Source organism: Sinocyclocheilus rhinocerous, unplaced genomic scaffold, assembly GCF_001515625.1.
Source record: "Sinocyclocheilus rhinocerous isolate Xijiao unplaced genomic scaffold, SAMN03320098_v1.1 scaffold1965, whole genome shotgun sequence".
In the NCBI taxonomy this organism is placed as follows: Eukaryota; Metazoa; Chordata; class Actinopteri; order Cypriniformes; family Cyprinidae; genus Sinocyclocheilus; species Sinocyclocheilus rhinocerous.
Window position 1 is genome coordinate 1,791,844 of NW_015625577.1, and position 17,340 is coordinate 1,809,183.

The following is a 17,340-nucleotide window of genomic DNA, read 5'->3' on the forward strand; positions in this document are numbered from 1 at the left end:
CTGCCTTTCATCTTTTGAGAACATCTGCAGCTTCCTACACATCCAATAAAACCAAAATAATCATTATGTTACAGGGCTGTACAGTGCGACATAAACACAGGGCAGCAGCTGGGTGATGATAAACACTCCTAGAGCTTTCACTTTGCCCATTGCCCTGAAATCAGTGTTGGAAAACCTTTTTTTATTCTTCATGCAAGTCAAAAGTGAGAAAGTGTCATATACAATTAAGCCCATTTAAGCCCTTCTGATTGCATTACAAACAGAAAATTGCAAATCTCGAGAATGGACAATAGATCCATAAATCAGCACTAGGCACCTCTAATCTGATCTGTCTGATTCACACTGGGGGTGTTGACAGGGCTGAATTCCTCTGTGATGTGCATAATTTTAAGCCTTACTGGAAACATCAGCCAAACAGCAGGATGCCAGAATGGTTGGTTGTCTGAGTTTGTGTGACTGTGTGTGTGGATGGAGCTTTCTTTGTGCATTTATGGTATTTCTCAGTAAGAACGTTTAACTCTCAGGGTTATTCAAAAATAGCATTGATTGAAATTGGTCTCAACTAAGTTATCATTTATGCAGAATTTTTCATATAGATGATTTTACACTGGCATATGTTGATTGAAATAAAAAAGCATAAACAGATTTTTTAATATAAAAGGCAATAACTGTTTGTATCCACGATATTTAATAAACCGCTTGCCTTTATAATTTACCATGCAAGCATTATTGTATTTCACATCAGTTTAAATGCATTGATCAAATAAAATATAAAGATATGGTTTGTAAAGACCACTGTTGAGTTTATTATCTTCATTCATCTCTCTCTCTCTCTCTCTCTCTCTCTCTCTTTCTCTCCAACACCTGCTCTCTTCTCTCACATCCGTTGGCAGCTGCACAAAAAGATGTGCACATCTTATCAGTCAATAAAACCCATCACATGTGTGAAATGCAGCTATAGTCCCAAGAAACATTTGACCTAAATAACTGACATGCCTGATTTAGAGTCTCATTTAGAGGGTATTCTAAAAACCTTAACTGGAATAGAACAATACAGGAATATTTGAATGACATAGATTATATCACTATGGAGGTTTTACATGTTTGTTTGTTTTTAATGCAGAAGAACCCAAATGTAAAAAATATAAAGGCAACTGAATGTTTTCATGTGTTCAGACACATTTGTACTGTGTGCGAAACAGCATGCATTACAAAGACAGCATGTTGTTTCCAAAATTACAGAATAATTGGCTCTTGTTTGTGAAAAATAGATTTAAATAATATGTGGAAAATATTTATTTTGTATTAAATCAACAGGGTGGATTTTTTTTCTTTCCAATGTTACAGCATTGTTAGTTTAAAATATTTAATTTCCAAAAAAATAACAAATAAATAAATAAATTATTCCAGTTGACTCTTTGCAATATAGTCAGTTGGACTGAATTATTATTATTATTTTTTTACCACAGTGAAGTTCATGATTTTCTTTTTCACCACCAGAGAGAGCTGGCACAATGCACAGCGCCTATCATGCATATCAGACCATTATAGAAAGGAAAAAGCCTTTACATTATCTTACCTTTTGAATTTTTGTATCATTTGGTTTCTGTTTTCTGACGGTTTTTCACTTTATTTGATACTGCCAAAGCCAACAGCATTGCCTCAACATGAAAAGCACCAAGTAATTTTTATTTTATTTATTTATTTATTTTATTTTTCTATTTATTTATTTGTTTGAATATTTCATGAACGTGAAGAACAAAAATTTTTCTGACCAAGTCAGTTTGATTGCCTTTGCTCTTATTAAGTGAAGCATTCTCCTGTCCAGTGCAGACTGTGCCAGATTCAATTAAGAAGGCTACAGGTAATAAGATATGTGACTGTATCAGTCGCTTTTATTCTTTCAGTTTTTCTAGGAAAAAAGTACACGAAGCCATATAATAAATAAAAATAGATAGGCCTACTAGTTAGTTTAAAGCAAGGAATGCTAAAACGGCTTGCCATAATAAGCCACAACAAGTCATTCCTTCTGAATTCATGCAGATCTGTCCCCGCTTGCCTTTGTGTGACACTGTTTGGGACCAATCAGAACACTCCGAACGCATTCCATCGTAAACGTCAGCCAATAGCGTGAGAGCGGGGCGTGATTTCCCTCACACGGCTCCGCGAGGCATGAAGTTTATTCAGAGTGCGAGCTGCTCAGGGAGAATGATGCACCTTTGCGCGGATGCGAATGGGAGATTTTTCTGTTGCGCGCTTTAACTTTCTCCACTTTCTCATCTTGCCACGGATTGTGCCGAACGTGTAGTAGTAATTTTGGCTCGCATCACAAATGGCTCGAAATATAACAGAGCAGCGGCAACGTAGAGCGTTTCATGTGCACTTGTTTCTCTTTATACTGACTTTGTTTCGCGATGCATCTGCACAGGGATTTGAGAGTTTGGGATTAACGTACGGTTTAAGATCTGAATTTTCAGAGGATGCTATTCTTGTTGCCAATAATGGAATACGGGTTCCTTTCGGCAGATCTGTCTATATTGATCCAATCAATGACCTGGTTACCCAAGTTCAGCCCGGAGACAAGTGCACCATAACAGTTCTGGATAATGACCCGCTGTCACAGAGACCGGGTCAGCTGTCCCCGAAAAAGTTTCCATGTGAATTTGGTCCCAATGATGTAAAATACTCGCATTTCGGATCCAGAAGCCCTTCAAAAGACAGAGTAAGACTTCAGCTCAGATATGATACTCAGACTGATACAGTCATCATTCCCTTTATGATGGAAGTTGAGGTGATTTTCACTCAGCTTGAGATTCTCACCAAACACATGCCTGTAGTTGTAGAGAAACTGCTTGGAATGAGTAATCCTATTGACAAGAAAATCCTGGAGTTTACTTATGATAGAAATGCTCATTTATGTAAAGTTACATCTTTGGCCAGTGGCAGCTCATTACCCAGGTATGGAAAGCTGATTGATAATGGAAAATTGGGGAAACCTGTGGACTGTGATGAATTTGTCAGGATGGACATTCGCTATCAGCACACTTTTGCACATCGTTCTCCAAACCGAGATTATATTCCCATGTATTTAGAGTTACAAGACAAAGAAGCAAATGTACTGAAGCAAGAGTTTTTCCAAATTGTGGTGCTTATAAAAGAGGGTGAGGAAAACACAGCTCCTAAACCGAGTTTTGTGGCAATGATGATGATGGAAGTTGACCAGTTTGTAATGACTGCTATAACCCACGATATGCTTGCCGCTGAGGATGTGGAATCCAATCCTGATGGTTTAATCTTCAACATCACTTCCCCGCTGTCCTTTGAGGAGGGCTACATTGTGAGCACGGATGACAGGAATTTGCCCATTACGTCTTTTTATCAAGCAGACCTGAAAGAACTTAAAATAGCCTATAAGCCTCCCTCTGTGGATTCGGATGTGGAGAGAATTTTCCAAATTGAGTTTGAAGTTGTAGACACTGAGGGGGCTATATCAGATCCCTTTGCATTTATGATAGTGGTTAAGCCTATGAACACTCTAGCACCGGTTGTGACCCGTAACACTGGCCAACTGCTTTATGAGGGTCAGTCCCGGCCACTGTCCAGCTCACAAAACCTACAAATTAGTGACGAGGACAATTTAGACAATCTCCAAATCACAGTTATTAATGGACTTCGCCATGGAGAGCTCACAGTTCTGGGGTCCAGGCGAAAATTCTTCACCCCAGCAGATCTTGATGTAGGGAGCGTCATCTACCAGCATGATGGCAGCGATACATACAGCGATAATATCATTTTCAGAATGACAGATGGAAAAAATGAAGTTGAGTTTTTATTTCCCATTACAGTGGTGCCAACTGATGATGAACCTCCCATAATCAATGCCAACACAGGCTTAGTTTTGTTTAAAAACCAAATTATGCCCATTTCTCCTTTAATGCTTAGTGCAGCAGACATAGACTCTGAGGATTCAACTATTAAGTTCATCATGGTGCCTCCCTACTCTACTATTGGAGAAGTCATTCTTCGTCAATCAGATGCACCGGAGGATCCATCCACATGGAGGTTCAATTCTGAGGATGAGATGTATGAAAAAGTAGTGACAGAATGGTTTCAGCAGGACATCACAGAAGGCAAGCTGTTTTACAGGCATATCGGACCACATAATACAAAGACCATCATGGACCAGTTTGTTTTCCGTGTGCAAGATGACAACGACCCACCGAACCAATCAGGTGAGAACTCTTTCATCATCAAAGTTCTCCCCATTGATGATATCCCTCCAGAGCTCTATCCCGGGACCACTCTTCAAGTGACCGTTCATGAGTACCAACTCACCTATTTCCGAAAGAAGTTCTTGCGCTACACAGACTTAGACTCAGAAGACAGGGACTTGAAATATACAATTACCCAGCCACCCACTGACACAGATGAGAACAGCCCTGGCATTCTAGGAAGCATCGTTTTAACTGAGAGTCCAAATTCAGAAGTCACCGAGTTCACTCAGGCACAGATAAATCATCACAAGATAGCCTACAAACCTCCTGATCTAGAGCTTGGAATAACCCCGCATGTGGTGCAGTTCCATTACAAAGTTGAGGACACGGGGGGAAACAGCGTCAATGGAGTTTTCACCATATTTTTACAGCCTGTTGACAACAAGCCTCCCCAGATCACCAACACAGGCTTTACCATTCAAGAACGAGGGGCGCACGTCATCACTCGTGCCGAGCTGGACACCACAGATGCCGACACGGACAGCTCACAGATTCAGTTTACAATCATCCAGCCTCCAAAGCACGGTCAGGTTAAGTACACATTCACTGATATGACTAAAGGGAATTCATTCAATTTGGATGATATATCTAATGGCAGAATATCTTACATTCATAATGGTGATGAGTCAACCAGCGATTTCTTCCAGCTGGATGTCAGTGACGGCGTCCACGTTGTCACAATCACGGTCAGGATCAACGTGAAGCCTATTGACGACGAAGCACCAACCATCAGCCTTCCAGAGGGCACTATCGGTTCTTACATAGATGTTCTGGAGAATGGAGTGACTGAGATCACCACCAACGTCATTCAGGGTCGAGACGAGGACACTGATGACCTCAGGCTGACCTTTATCGTAGAAGATCCCCCAGTGTTTGGTGAAATATTAGTGAATGGTGTGCCCTCCAATAGGTTCACTCAAGCAGACATAATTAGTGGCTTGGTAGTATATGCACATAATAGTGGAGAAATTGGCTTGACAACAAAACTTGACTTCTTTAATCTTACACTTACCGATATGTCTGATGAATGGACAGTTGGGGGAAATAAAATCAAAGGGGTTCGTGTGCAGGTCACCATTTTGCCGTTGGACAGTCAGGCCCCTGAGGTCTTCGTGGGCCCCCAATTCATTGTCGTAGAGGGTGAGAAAAGTGTTATAGAAATTTTGCATATTAGTGCTAATGACATTGACACCCCTAATGATGACCTACTTTGCACAATTATTGTGCAGCCCACCTCAGGCTACGTAGAAAATATCTCCCCTGCACCAGGCTCTGAAAAATCCAGATCTGGGATTGCCATTAGTGCTTTCACGATTAAAGACATTCGGGAAAACCACATTTATTACGTGCAAAGTATTCATAAAGGTGTCGAGCCAGTTGAGGACAGGTTTACTTTTAGGTGTTCAGATGGGATAAACTTTTCCGAGAGACACTTTTTCCCAATCGTGATAATCGCATCCAATGACGAAAAGCCAGAGATCCATATGAGAGAGTTTGTTGTGATGGAAGGCATGAACATTGTGATTGACACTCCAATATTAAACGGCGCTGATGCTGATGTTCCAGCGGATGAGCTCACGTTTATCATTTCAAAACCTCCGAAACATGGATATATCCTCAATCAGTTAACCTCAGGCACTATTCCTGTCACAAACTTCACTCTTGATCAGATACGAGAGGCTTCAAGTATTGTCTACGAGCATGATGATTCAGAAACCACAGAGGATAGTTTTGATGTTCTACTTACTGATGGCAAATTCACAGTGGAGAAAACTGTCATGATTATGGTCATTTTGGTTGACGATGAAACACCAAGGATGGCGATTAATGATGGCCTTGAAATAGAAGTAGGAGAGGTGAAAATAATCAACAATAACATTTTAAAAGCCACCGATCTGGATACAGAAGACAGCATTCTGACCTACATAATCCGTTATGGTCCAAATCAAGGGTTTTTACAAAAGCAAACACCATTTGGAACATTTGAAAACATATCTGTTGGAATGAACTTCACACAAAATGAGATCGACCAAGATATGATCATGTACATTCACAATGGACAAGAGGGAGTTCGTGACCTTATCAAATTTGATGTCACTGATGGCATTAACCCTTTGATTGACAGGTACTTCTATGTAACTGTGGGTGGAATAGACATGGTGTTCCCTGATGTGATCAGCAAAGGTGTTTCTCTGAAAGAAGGAGGAAGGGTCACTTTAACCACAGACCTGCTCAGCACTAGTGATCATAACAGCCCTGATGAACACTTGGTGTTCACCATCACACGTGCCCCTATACGAGGACACTTAGAGTGCACTGATGCGCCAGGGATGCCCATTAGTTTGTTCACTCAGCTTCAACTAGCTGGGAATAAAATCTACTACATCCACACTGCTGATGATGAGGTAAAGATGGACAGCTTTGAGTTTGAAGTGACCGATGGTTACAATCCTGTGTTCCGCACCTTCCGTGTGTCCATTACGGATGTGGACAACAAAAAGCCTGTGGTCACCATTCATGGACTGGTCGTTAATGAAGGTGAAATTAAGTTAATCACTCCTTTTGAGTTGACAGTGGAGGACCGTGATTCAGTCGATCACCTTTTAAAGTTTACAATCACCCAGGTTCCTGTACATGGCAAGTTGCTGTTTAACAACACCCGTCCTGTCACTTCCTTCACCAAGCAGGACCTGAATGAAAACATGATACGTTATAAGCACGATGGAACCGAGTCTGCCTCCGACAGCTTCTCGTTTACTGTTACTGATGGAACTCACACAGATTTTTATGTGTTCCCTGACACGGTTTATGCGACTCGCAAACCCCAGATGATGAAAATAAAAATTTATCCGGTGGACAATGGAGTTCCACAGGTTGTGACTAATAAGGGTGGTACAACATTAAGGATTCTCCCTACTGGTCACCTTGGGTTCCTGATCACTAGTAAAACACTAAAGGCAGAAGACAGAGACAGCCTTCGTGGAGCAGTGACTTTTAAAATTACTGTGGCCTCTGAGCATGGCTACCTCATTGACTTGGGGAAAGGCAATACCACTATCACCACATTCACCCAAAGTAAGTTTTATTATGTCAGTTTAATACAATATTCTGTGTTCATTAAAAAAAAAAAATGTTTAAATGAATTAATGGTACTGGTAGATTTATGCTTAGTGTATTGGAATAGTATGTGAAAAAATACTGGGCTAACATAAATGTGAGAATACTGGATTAAAGGGATAGCTCATGCAAAAATTAAAATACTGTGATCATTTATTCACCCCCATGTCGTTCCAGACCCAAAGGACTTTCTTTCTTTCATGCACAAAAGGTGATCTTTTTGAAGAATATCTTGACTGCTCATTTCCATATAATAAAACTGAATCGGGACTGAGTCTGTCAACGCCTGCTTGAAAAGAAATAAATAAATCAATAATAATATGCTTAAAGTTGTTTGCCATCTGATCACCCGGCCTGACTAGAAGAAAAGTGCCCAAAACCCTTCTGAAACAGGAGACTGACAAACAAGCTTTGGTTGTTTTATTTATTTATTTATTTTTTATTTTGTTCAGCAGGGCAGTTACAAAATAGCAAAAAGGCACTATTAAATTATCATAAAAGTATTATGTACACTGGTTTAGTTTGTCTCATGACCAAATTACATAAATGACAATAGTTTGAGTTTTGACAATGATTTGAGCGCTAGTGAAGATGGGACTATTTTTTTTTAGTAAATAAGTCAAGTCTGTTCATCACAGAAGCACATACTACATATAAAGTGCTTTTTTCATTTTGGAACTTGACGGCATCTTTCATCTTTATTATATGGAGAAGAGTAGCCTGGATAGGAGGGTGAATAAATTACAGCAATTTTCATTTTTGTGTGAACTCTTTTATGATCCTAAATAATAAGTCTTACAATATTCTAAATAGTTTTATAAAGGAAGATTTCTCCTGAAATATTGAAAGGTAATCTGGAAAAGTGCACAGATTGTGACACAATGCACAGAAATGTTTTTGCCTTCAAATAAGACCAATATAGTATTCATGGGTAAAATAAGTCTTTTTCACCAACAGAGAGTACAAAGCAAACACCTGTTATTGTCATAAAATTACAGTAAAGGCCCAAGCTCTCAGACATATCAGAAAAGCCTTAGTATAGTTGTAAAAACTTGTAAATGTCAAAACTAGCAGGGGACATGCTCAACTTGCCACTGTGCTTCCCCTTTCTAAATAAGCTCCTTTTTTAGGATTCTCTTTGAATATTTCAAGGGAATTTAGCACAGTTGGGGATGGGGGTGTGGGCTACTGACAGTAAATAAAGTTGCTGCTCCCTTGTGGGCATTTGAAAATGATGGGTTTACATTTTTATGAGCTGGCCGCTTTGAAGAGAAATGTTTTGACATCAAATATTGAAGATAGGCTGGCACTGTGGATGTAACACCCTCTCAGAAAAACCACGTACATGAAATGCACTCCAAAGTCTGAGCACAAGAGAGGGTGGTGGAGAAATAAATAGATGGGTGCCAGTTGGAGACCTGCTGCTCTTTGTGGCTCCTTTCAGTCAGAAGGGAATTGATGTGCCACGGCTTCAGTGCTTCATATTTCTTTCAGTCTAAATTAAACACTGCCCAGCTGATAAATCTCAGACATAATGCGGTTTGGTGTTCAATTGGGCCATTTGGGTCATTGGGTCAGGGCTACACTTTTAGGACAAAATAGCAGAAATTGTACATTTAGGGGTGTGCCTTTGTACCTTCTCTACCCCATGGTGCGCATTACTACCTTAAGAGCAGTGCTAGGGAAAGTTACTTTTAAAAGTAATGCATTACAATATTGGGTTACTCCATAAAAAAGTAACTAATTATGTAACTTATTTACTGTTTATGGAAAGTAATGCATTACGTTACTTTTGCGTTACTTTTTGTCACCTGGGCTGTGCTTGCTTATTTATTTTTAATAACAAACAAGGGCAACTGTAAAAGCCCTTTCACACCAAAAGTGAAATTAATAAGCATCAGGCTGAAGGAAGTGCCTCTGGTCTGCACCTCACTCCCAGTTTCTCTCATCATGGGACTGGAGAGGTGAAAAAGTAACTCAGATATTTTCTTGTAACTTTAAAAGTAATGCGTTTTTTTACTAGCAGTGTTGGGCAAGTTACTCTGAAAATGTAATCAAATTACTGATTACTGATTACTCACTTTAAAAGTAATCACGTTACTGTTCTGATTACTTTATTTCAAAAGTAATTAGTAATTAGTTACATTACTAGTTACGTTACTTTTTTCTCCATGAAATTTATGAAATCCCAGCATATACGCTCCCGACAAATATTTGTTATTAAAGCATCAACATTCACAGAACACTGTTATTTTTAACTAAAGCAAGCGGCTGCTGAAATTACAATGCGTTACTGCCCAACACTGTTTACTAGTTACTTGAAAAAAAGTAATCTGATTACGTAACTGGCGTTACTTGTAATGTGTTACCCCCAAACACTGCTTAACCCTTAAATGCATGAATGTTTCGCCAATCATTATTACATATTCGGGTCTTTAGCGACCCGGACCAGAGGAAAAAAAGATGCATTGCACATATTGAGTCATCAGATACGTAAATATAGTTGCGCAGGAAAAAATACATACACATTTACATACCTCGGGTTTTTAGCGACCCTATACACTTTTTACAAAAAATTCATCAGAAAACTGGCATTCTTTTATATTTTACTATTTTTTTCTAGTTATGTTGTTTATAATGAATAGATTGAGGAATACTAAGAAAGTTTATGTCTAACCTAAAAAAATGAAGGAGGGAGAGGGTAGAGAATGATGTCCCGGGTCGCTAAAGACCCGAGGTATGCATTTAAGGGTTAAGTGTAATTGGAGTGACCCAGCAGCGACCCACAATGAAATCTAATTATTTATTTATTTATTGCTTTAGTGCAATGATAACACAATTGCCAATTACTGAATGTTTAATACCACACACATTACAATTTTTTTTTTACCAGTCCTAATTAGTCTTAAAATATACTGTATAGCTGCCTTCATATTTTTGGATCCTTCATCCATGGCAGCAAAAAGTTTGAAAACTCCTGCCTTAAGATACAGATATGCATCTTATAAGATACTTGCAGTATATGGTAAAGCTAAATGTATAATTTCTGCACATTTGTCCTTACAAAATAATATAATTTCATATAAAATTATAATATAGAAATGTTTGCATTTGAGTATGTGAATATTGGAAAGATGTATAAACAAATCTCTCTGGAGTACTTGATTTCGGTTGGTCAGTTGTCATTCTGAATTTTTTTTATTTTAAATGTATAATAAAATGGATCTTGATATAGTATTTTTATAAAGTGCATCCCAACTTAACTTAGAATTTAACATAGTTTAAAAAGTAACTAATCCTTTTGAATATTTCCTCCTTCAGCTGACATCAATGACATGCATATATGCTATGTGCTTCGAGACGGAGACAATGCCACAAGCGACACATTCCACTTTTCCATCGAAGACAGTGGTAAGATATTTCAACCTCTTTTTATTGTTTTGGCCTCAGGATGTTTCAAATATGACTGGTTGGATTACAGACGTGTGCATTCCTATCTGCATCATCCTTCATTTCTTTGTGTGCTCACCCAGTGCTTGTGAAGGTGTGACTGTGCGAGAGCAATAACTAGAATCTGTGCACGTTAGTTCCGTCTGGGATGTCTTTTGATTGACACGCTGGCATATTGAACTGGAAAACTTTAATAGAGCTTTGGTTGGTTTTTAATCATTTTATTGAAAAACATTTTTCAATCTCAAACTTTCTCTGATGGGTTGAAAGAAACTGTCCAATTATAAACCTGCCAAGTGCACTTAGTACCCAGCGAGGTCCCAGAAAGCATTATTAACGACTTATTGCTTGACTGCCAAAAAAATTTAAGCCGATATGTTAGAAACAAGTGCTCCACTTTGAAGATGACTTGCGTGATGAAATCTTTCGTCTATATTTAGCCACCATAATATCATTTGAGAAGGGTGATTGTCTGTCTTAATGACCGCCATTGTCAGGCTAATTAAGTAATGCTAAATAAGTTTTATGATAGTTTTGTTTGAAATTCTGATAGATTAGATACATTTTTACAAAGATCAACTCCATTCCATTATTATTCGATTTTCTTGTAAATCTATCATCCTACTTGTCTTTCTTTCTTTCTTTTTGTACACACAGCCCACTTGAAAACATTAAAGGCTTCCGCTTTTACGTATGCAAATGCCAATCTCTTGTTTTAGCGGGCTTTTTACGTTTCAGAGACCCTCCTGACAGCCTGTTCATTGTTCTCCTACGCCATGGCTATAAAGAAACATGTTGTTTTGTGATGGCACCGTTTCTCTTTTCCCATGAATATGAAAAAATGCTCTCACCTCCCACTCCCAATCTTCTGCAGCCACAGTGGAATCATCTGGTGAAAACCAGTGTCATTTCACACGGTTCTGTATGGAAAATGTACTGTAGATAGATCATTTTTAAAGAGGATGGGACAAGACTAAATCGAAGTGTTTTGCATGGTTTAGTTCGGTCAGTATGATCTGCAATGTGAGTTTGAACTCTTCCTGAGTAGGTTAATTTGTTAATCTTTTGCTTTCTATCATAAAAGCATTAGATGAAGACTGACTTGATTTTTATGGATTTGGCATTCAGTGCTGTTGTTCTAGGTGCATACTAATTAGATTATTCATTCGCTAAGTCAATTGACTGGCACAAAGAGCCTGTGTCTAACAAAAGTTGGCACGAGGTGTGTGTGTCTTCTGAAGTTTGGCAATTATACAATGTGATTCTGCAGAATGTTGTCATACGCTCCGTTCAGAAAGGGCTCAAGATGCCCTCATTGTGCCTTGTGGCACTTGTTTGTTTTCTAAATGACGTTTTCTCTTTTTCATTTTACTGCTTGTCAAATGATTAGGAATTCTGTGCTTCTTCAGTTAATAAGTCTCTTATGCTCATAAAGACTGCGTTTATTTGACCAAAAATACAGTAAAAACAGTAGTATTGTAAAATTGTGCTGCTTAATGTTTTGTGGAAACCATGGTAAATTTTCAGCATTTTTTGATGAATAGAAGGTTTAAGAGAACAGCTTTTATTTTAAATCAATTTAATACATTCTTTTTGAATAAAGTAATTGATTTCTTTAAAAAAAAAAGATTACTAACCCCAAAAAGTTTGAACAGAAGCATACATACATAAAAGTTTGTTGTGTTAATTTATGTGTCTACTGTAAGCAGGGCCGGATTTACGCATAGGCATTCTAGGCACGTGCCTATATGTTCGCTCGTCCAGGGGGGCCCAAACACAATGAAGAGATATATAATATTTTTGTTATAATATGGGCTATCTACAACAGTAAAAGAACCAAAACCCCAGAAGACATTGAGCAAATAAATATAACAAACAATAGGGTAAAAAAAGACAAACTATTTCCATGTCTTGCAACTTTTTTATGTAGGCTACGGAAATCACGCTTTCTTTCTCCCAGTCTCTCTCACAGACGCACACACAGTACAGAAACGCACTCACGCACACACACGGAGACGCGAACAGAAACTTCTTGCCAGCACTGCCCCACAGTTTCGCAGCTGAAAAGCTACATGACATTTCTCAGTTGCGAGGTTCTTGAAGCAGTTTAACTTAAAGATTCGCTATTAGTAGACGCTGCTGGTGAACGCTGCTGAGAGACGCACAGACGCACGTATTCACACACACTTAATCTCTCTCTCTCCCTCTCTCTCTAATAACTGCGTTAGCCTGCATATCAATGGCTCAAGCCTCCGTTATTAGCTCTAAAATGACGTTTTGTAATTTGCAACGGAAGGTTTGGGATGAGGTGCGTAAAAAATGTGTTCAACACACGAGATTTCAGGACGGAAACATGTCAAATGTCTTGAAACAAATCATCTGAACAGTCTTGATGTGTGGTTGTGACTCCAGGCCGTTAAAATTATTAGAGAAATAATGCACTCCTGAAGTGGTTATTATGGTTAAAGGTGGGGTAAGCGATTTCTGGTAGCCAATGTTGACATTTGAATAACGGTTTGCACTGATTAAGAAATATTTTAGTTTGCTTCGGTGGTAATATTAGGCCTAACAAATTATTAGGGAAGGGGGGCCCAAAAATTTGTTTTGCCTATGTCACAAAAAGAGGTAAATCCGGCCCTTACTGTAAGTAGGTACTGTAAGTTACTTTGATGTTTTTAATAGAATTTTATTAGTGGCAAAATTGTTAGTTTGTTAGAAATGATGCCTCAATTGAGGGACGTGGGTTAGAAAAAGGAGCTTGATTTCCAAATGCCAAGAACTGCTGTATGTATTCAGTGTGCAGCTCCCTAGAATGGGTTGCACCTCCTTAAATAGACAGAATTTGTCCTCACCCTCATGAAACATCCATGAAATGGACTTGATCAGATCTAGAGGCCCCACTGGACCCTCATATGCTTCAAGTATGCCTTTAACATTTGCTTACTGGTGAGTGCTCATGTTCCTTACATGTTTAAAATTGTGCCCTCCAGGTGAACCGATGAGCATAAAACACGTTGAGGGAAAGCTGAAAACCAGCCCAGGACTTTGCTTCAATGTGGTCACTTTTTCTCACCTATAGTGGAAGTTGTTACCTTAATAGTATTGGACGTTTTCATTAACCATTCGTCTTAGCTCCATCCTAATTCCCTACTCATTTGATTCATTTTGGGGCTTTTTCATACTGTCTAGCCGTGAAAGTACACATATTGGGATGCAGGGAGTGCAGTGTTCGAACTATACCGTGGACTTTGGGGGAGCCCACTTGTGTTTTTTTTTTGAGTGTTATTAGATATATTCAACCTGACCCGGAGTCAGTTTTCAGAATTTAATTTGTGAATTGTGTGCTTACGAAACTCTAATACTGGATCATTGATAGCGAGGCTGCCAGGCTGCTGATGTTATTTGTAGGCATGAGAGCCACTGTGGCAGCCACATTAATTCCCCAGGTACCCCCTGTGGCTGTTTCAGAGGCTGTGTATCAGGCAGCCGTGCTGGATTGTGAGTGTTCAGACACAGCTGTATCCTGTCATGTTCCAGCAGCCAAAACCACTCTGCAGGTAGTGCTCATATAGTAAGAAAGAAAATGGAGATGAATCCAAGGGGCTGTTTAGGCTTTATCTTAATGCAACACTGCAGTGAATTTCATACAGATTGTAAAATAGGGCATTTTTGTTGCTTGTAAAGATTAAGCATTGGTTTATATAATGTTTATTTAGACTAAGCCGAATAAAGTCAAGAAAATACTTGTAGTTGTGTGTTCAGATTAAGCAGTTTGTTTTATAAGGCATTGCTGGGTTTAAAAATGTATCTGCCTTGTCAGATAAATATGTTTTAATCTCAGGCGTGAGCTGTTTGGTAATTTAACCCGTCGTACTGGAAAAAAACATCAGTTTTCCCCATCAATTCGCTTGAGGGCTCGCTTTCAGAATCACAATCAGATTTCATGTCTGTTAGCCAAGTAAGTTACACATACAGGGAATTTGGCGACAAAGAACACATGGCATAGTACTCATGATATAACATTACTTATGTATATACAGTACATATATGGAGTGTATAAATGCATTATACAGAAGACGCATGTAGCCAAGTCTGTCATTCATTGAGTGAACTGAATTATACATATTTAAAATGCATATATGATCCAGTATTATTAGTACTAGCATTTGATTTAAGTATGATTTGATTTTAATTGCGAAAGAAATTTGTGGTAAAGTGGTTGACAATGTAAAATTAATTTGTCGCCAATAACCTTTGTCCTTCTTCTACTCTAATGGAGGCCAAATTACAACCAGTGCGGTAATTAATCAACATAATTTTATGAAAGGAGTTGAAATTGCCCTTCAAATTAATGCTGTTAGTTGGCAGCAGATTCTTTAGTAGAGTTGTTCTAAAAGCAGAGTAAATGACCATTTGGCTCAGATTCCCAATGAGTAATATAATTGGTCTCCCAGAGGATTATTAAGTTAGCAAACTTTGACACAGATATCAGCAGGTGGTTAATGAAGGATTCAAAGTTGATGATGGTTTTTGGATGATTCCAATTTCTTAGTATTTGGGGAAGTGGTTACATTGCCAAAAGCATGCCAGATGATGCATGCTAGAAGATGAAAATGCCAGTAGATAGTATGCCTTTGAAGAAGAAACGAGAGATAATAAAAATAAAAAAAACACAAAATTAGGATTTAGACTTTTTCTTGTATAATTCTGTTCTTATCACCAGTGGTACATTATATGACACATTGGTAATGCACATTTTATTTAATTTAAATGTATTTTAATTCTGGTCTATTTAATAAGTTTGGTATTATTTATATTTTTATTATCTAAGTTTAATAAAGCTTTGTGCATATGAGACTAATGCAAAGTCCATGTTCTTTGGCAAAGTGGGATGTGAATGTTCTCTGCACTGATCCGTGAACAAAAAGTTTAGTTTGTGACCTAAAAATAGAACTGCAAAAACCTGAGGTGATTAAAAAAGCAGAGATATTATTATTTTTGCCTTCAAATTAAGATGTGGATGCTCGGTTTTCTGAAGGCAAGTTTAAGAATGGCCTGTTTTGAATCTGAAATGCTTTGAGCACTTTTAGACAGTCGGAAGGATTTTAAAGTATAAATGTGTTTGAATTGGGTCGCAAGATTTCCATATTAACATATGCAATTCTTTTCTAAATGTTTTCTTTGTGATGTTTGTATTTGAGTTGCTTGCTGAGTCCTTGCACAGATCTGTCAAGGGACTGATGATGGTCTTGTAGCACCGTGATTTATTTTAGCTACAAAAACGCTCACAGCCTTCAATGAGAATAGAGGGAACATTGTTGTGACTAGGTGGTTCTGATTTGATCAAAAGTGCTGAGAAAAAAAAAAGTTTGAGAAGCACTGTTCTGCCTTTTTCAATTCCCTCTGGGTTGTTCAATACAGTTTCAGACGAACACTGCTCAACAAAGAACAGATGAATATTACTTGTCATGTTGCCAAATAATACACTTGGAAAATAGCACAGTTACCTGAAGGCACCTCATGAAATCCTCAGTGAAGTTTTGTGAAATGTTTGTCTGGCCTCACAAATAGTCTAGTGGCTTATTTAATGTATTTGAGGTAGACAACAAAGTCTTGGTAATTTTTGAGAAATAATACTCTCTCTCTCTCTCTATCAGGTACAGCATTCTTTACCACATTTTTGCATTTGTTTGAATAATGGGAGCTGCTAAGCTTAAAAAGAATGGTATTAAGCCATGGAATTGGAGACAAAAGTGGCCATAATTGTGAGACCTGCCAGGTTGCTGAATTGAGATTAACTGAGAGTGGTTCCTTGTGCTTCAGACAACTCTCTCACCTTTGTCTGTAAAGATTCCCCTCACCATTGGTCAAGCTACGGAGACTGTGTGGATAAAGATACTTTGTCTGGTTTTTGTTTTGTAGATGGACATAGAGGCCCACGGGCCATTTTTTGGCATGTTTGTTCACTTAATTGTTCTGTGCAGCCACCTTAACCCCTCCCTTTCATTTCCCCCTCTGATTCTTCTCCTCCTTCCCGGTAAATTGAGCTTACCTGAGCACACACAAGTTCTAGCACTGCCTGTGGGTTGTTTGTGGAGCTTTAGAAGAGCTGTCTGCCTCCAACCTCTAATCCACTCAGTCAGTCAGCGGAGGAGACGTCCCCACTGACAGATTCCCGCCTGCACCTTGCTCTTTGTTTTCAATTCCTGCCTTTTCTTTCTCTCTCTCTTTCTCACTCTCACTTTACCTTCTTGTTTGTCTCTGTTCTTGCACCTCTTGTGTCCAGGGAGGCTTGTTTTCTCAATTTGTGTAAGAGGAATACACACATCGAGTATGAATTAATGTTGCACCTTTTCATGTTTATTTGATTTTAGGATTTGCGGTGGATTTATTTTTTTTGCATTTATTTATTTTTGCCTTTTTTGTTCTTAATGAAGTTGTGTCTATCCACTCTCTAAATTCAATCTGTGCAGTATTATTGTATTATTATTAACTGTTT

The 17,340-nt window shown here is 38.5% G+C and overlaps 1 protein-coding gene across 1 annotated transcript in view; it reads left to right on the forward strand.

The window, feature by feature from the left end:
• The first annotated feature begins 2,204 nt into the window (after positions 1-2,204).
• LOC107752721 (FRAS1-related extracellular matrix protein 2-like) overlaps positions 2,205-17,340 on the forward strand; it is a 75,861-nt gene continuing 60,725 nt past the window's right edge. The window contains exons 1-2 of the mRNA XM_016568750.1: positions 2,205-7,349; positions 10,713-10,802. Coding sequence (XP_016424236.1) covers positions 2,333-7,349; positions 10,713-10,802 — 5,107 coding nt within the window. The 5' untranslated portion in view covers positions 2,205-2,332. The remainder of the gene's footprint in view (positions 7,350-10,712; positions 10,803-17,340) is intronic.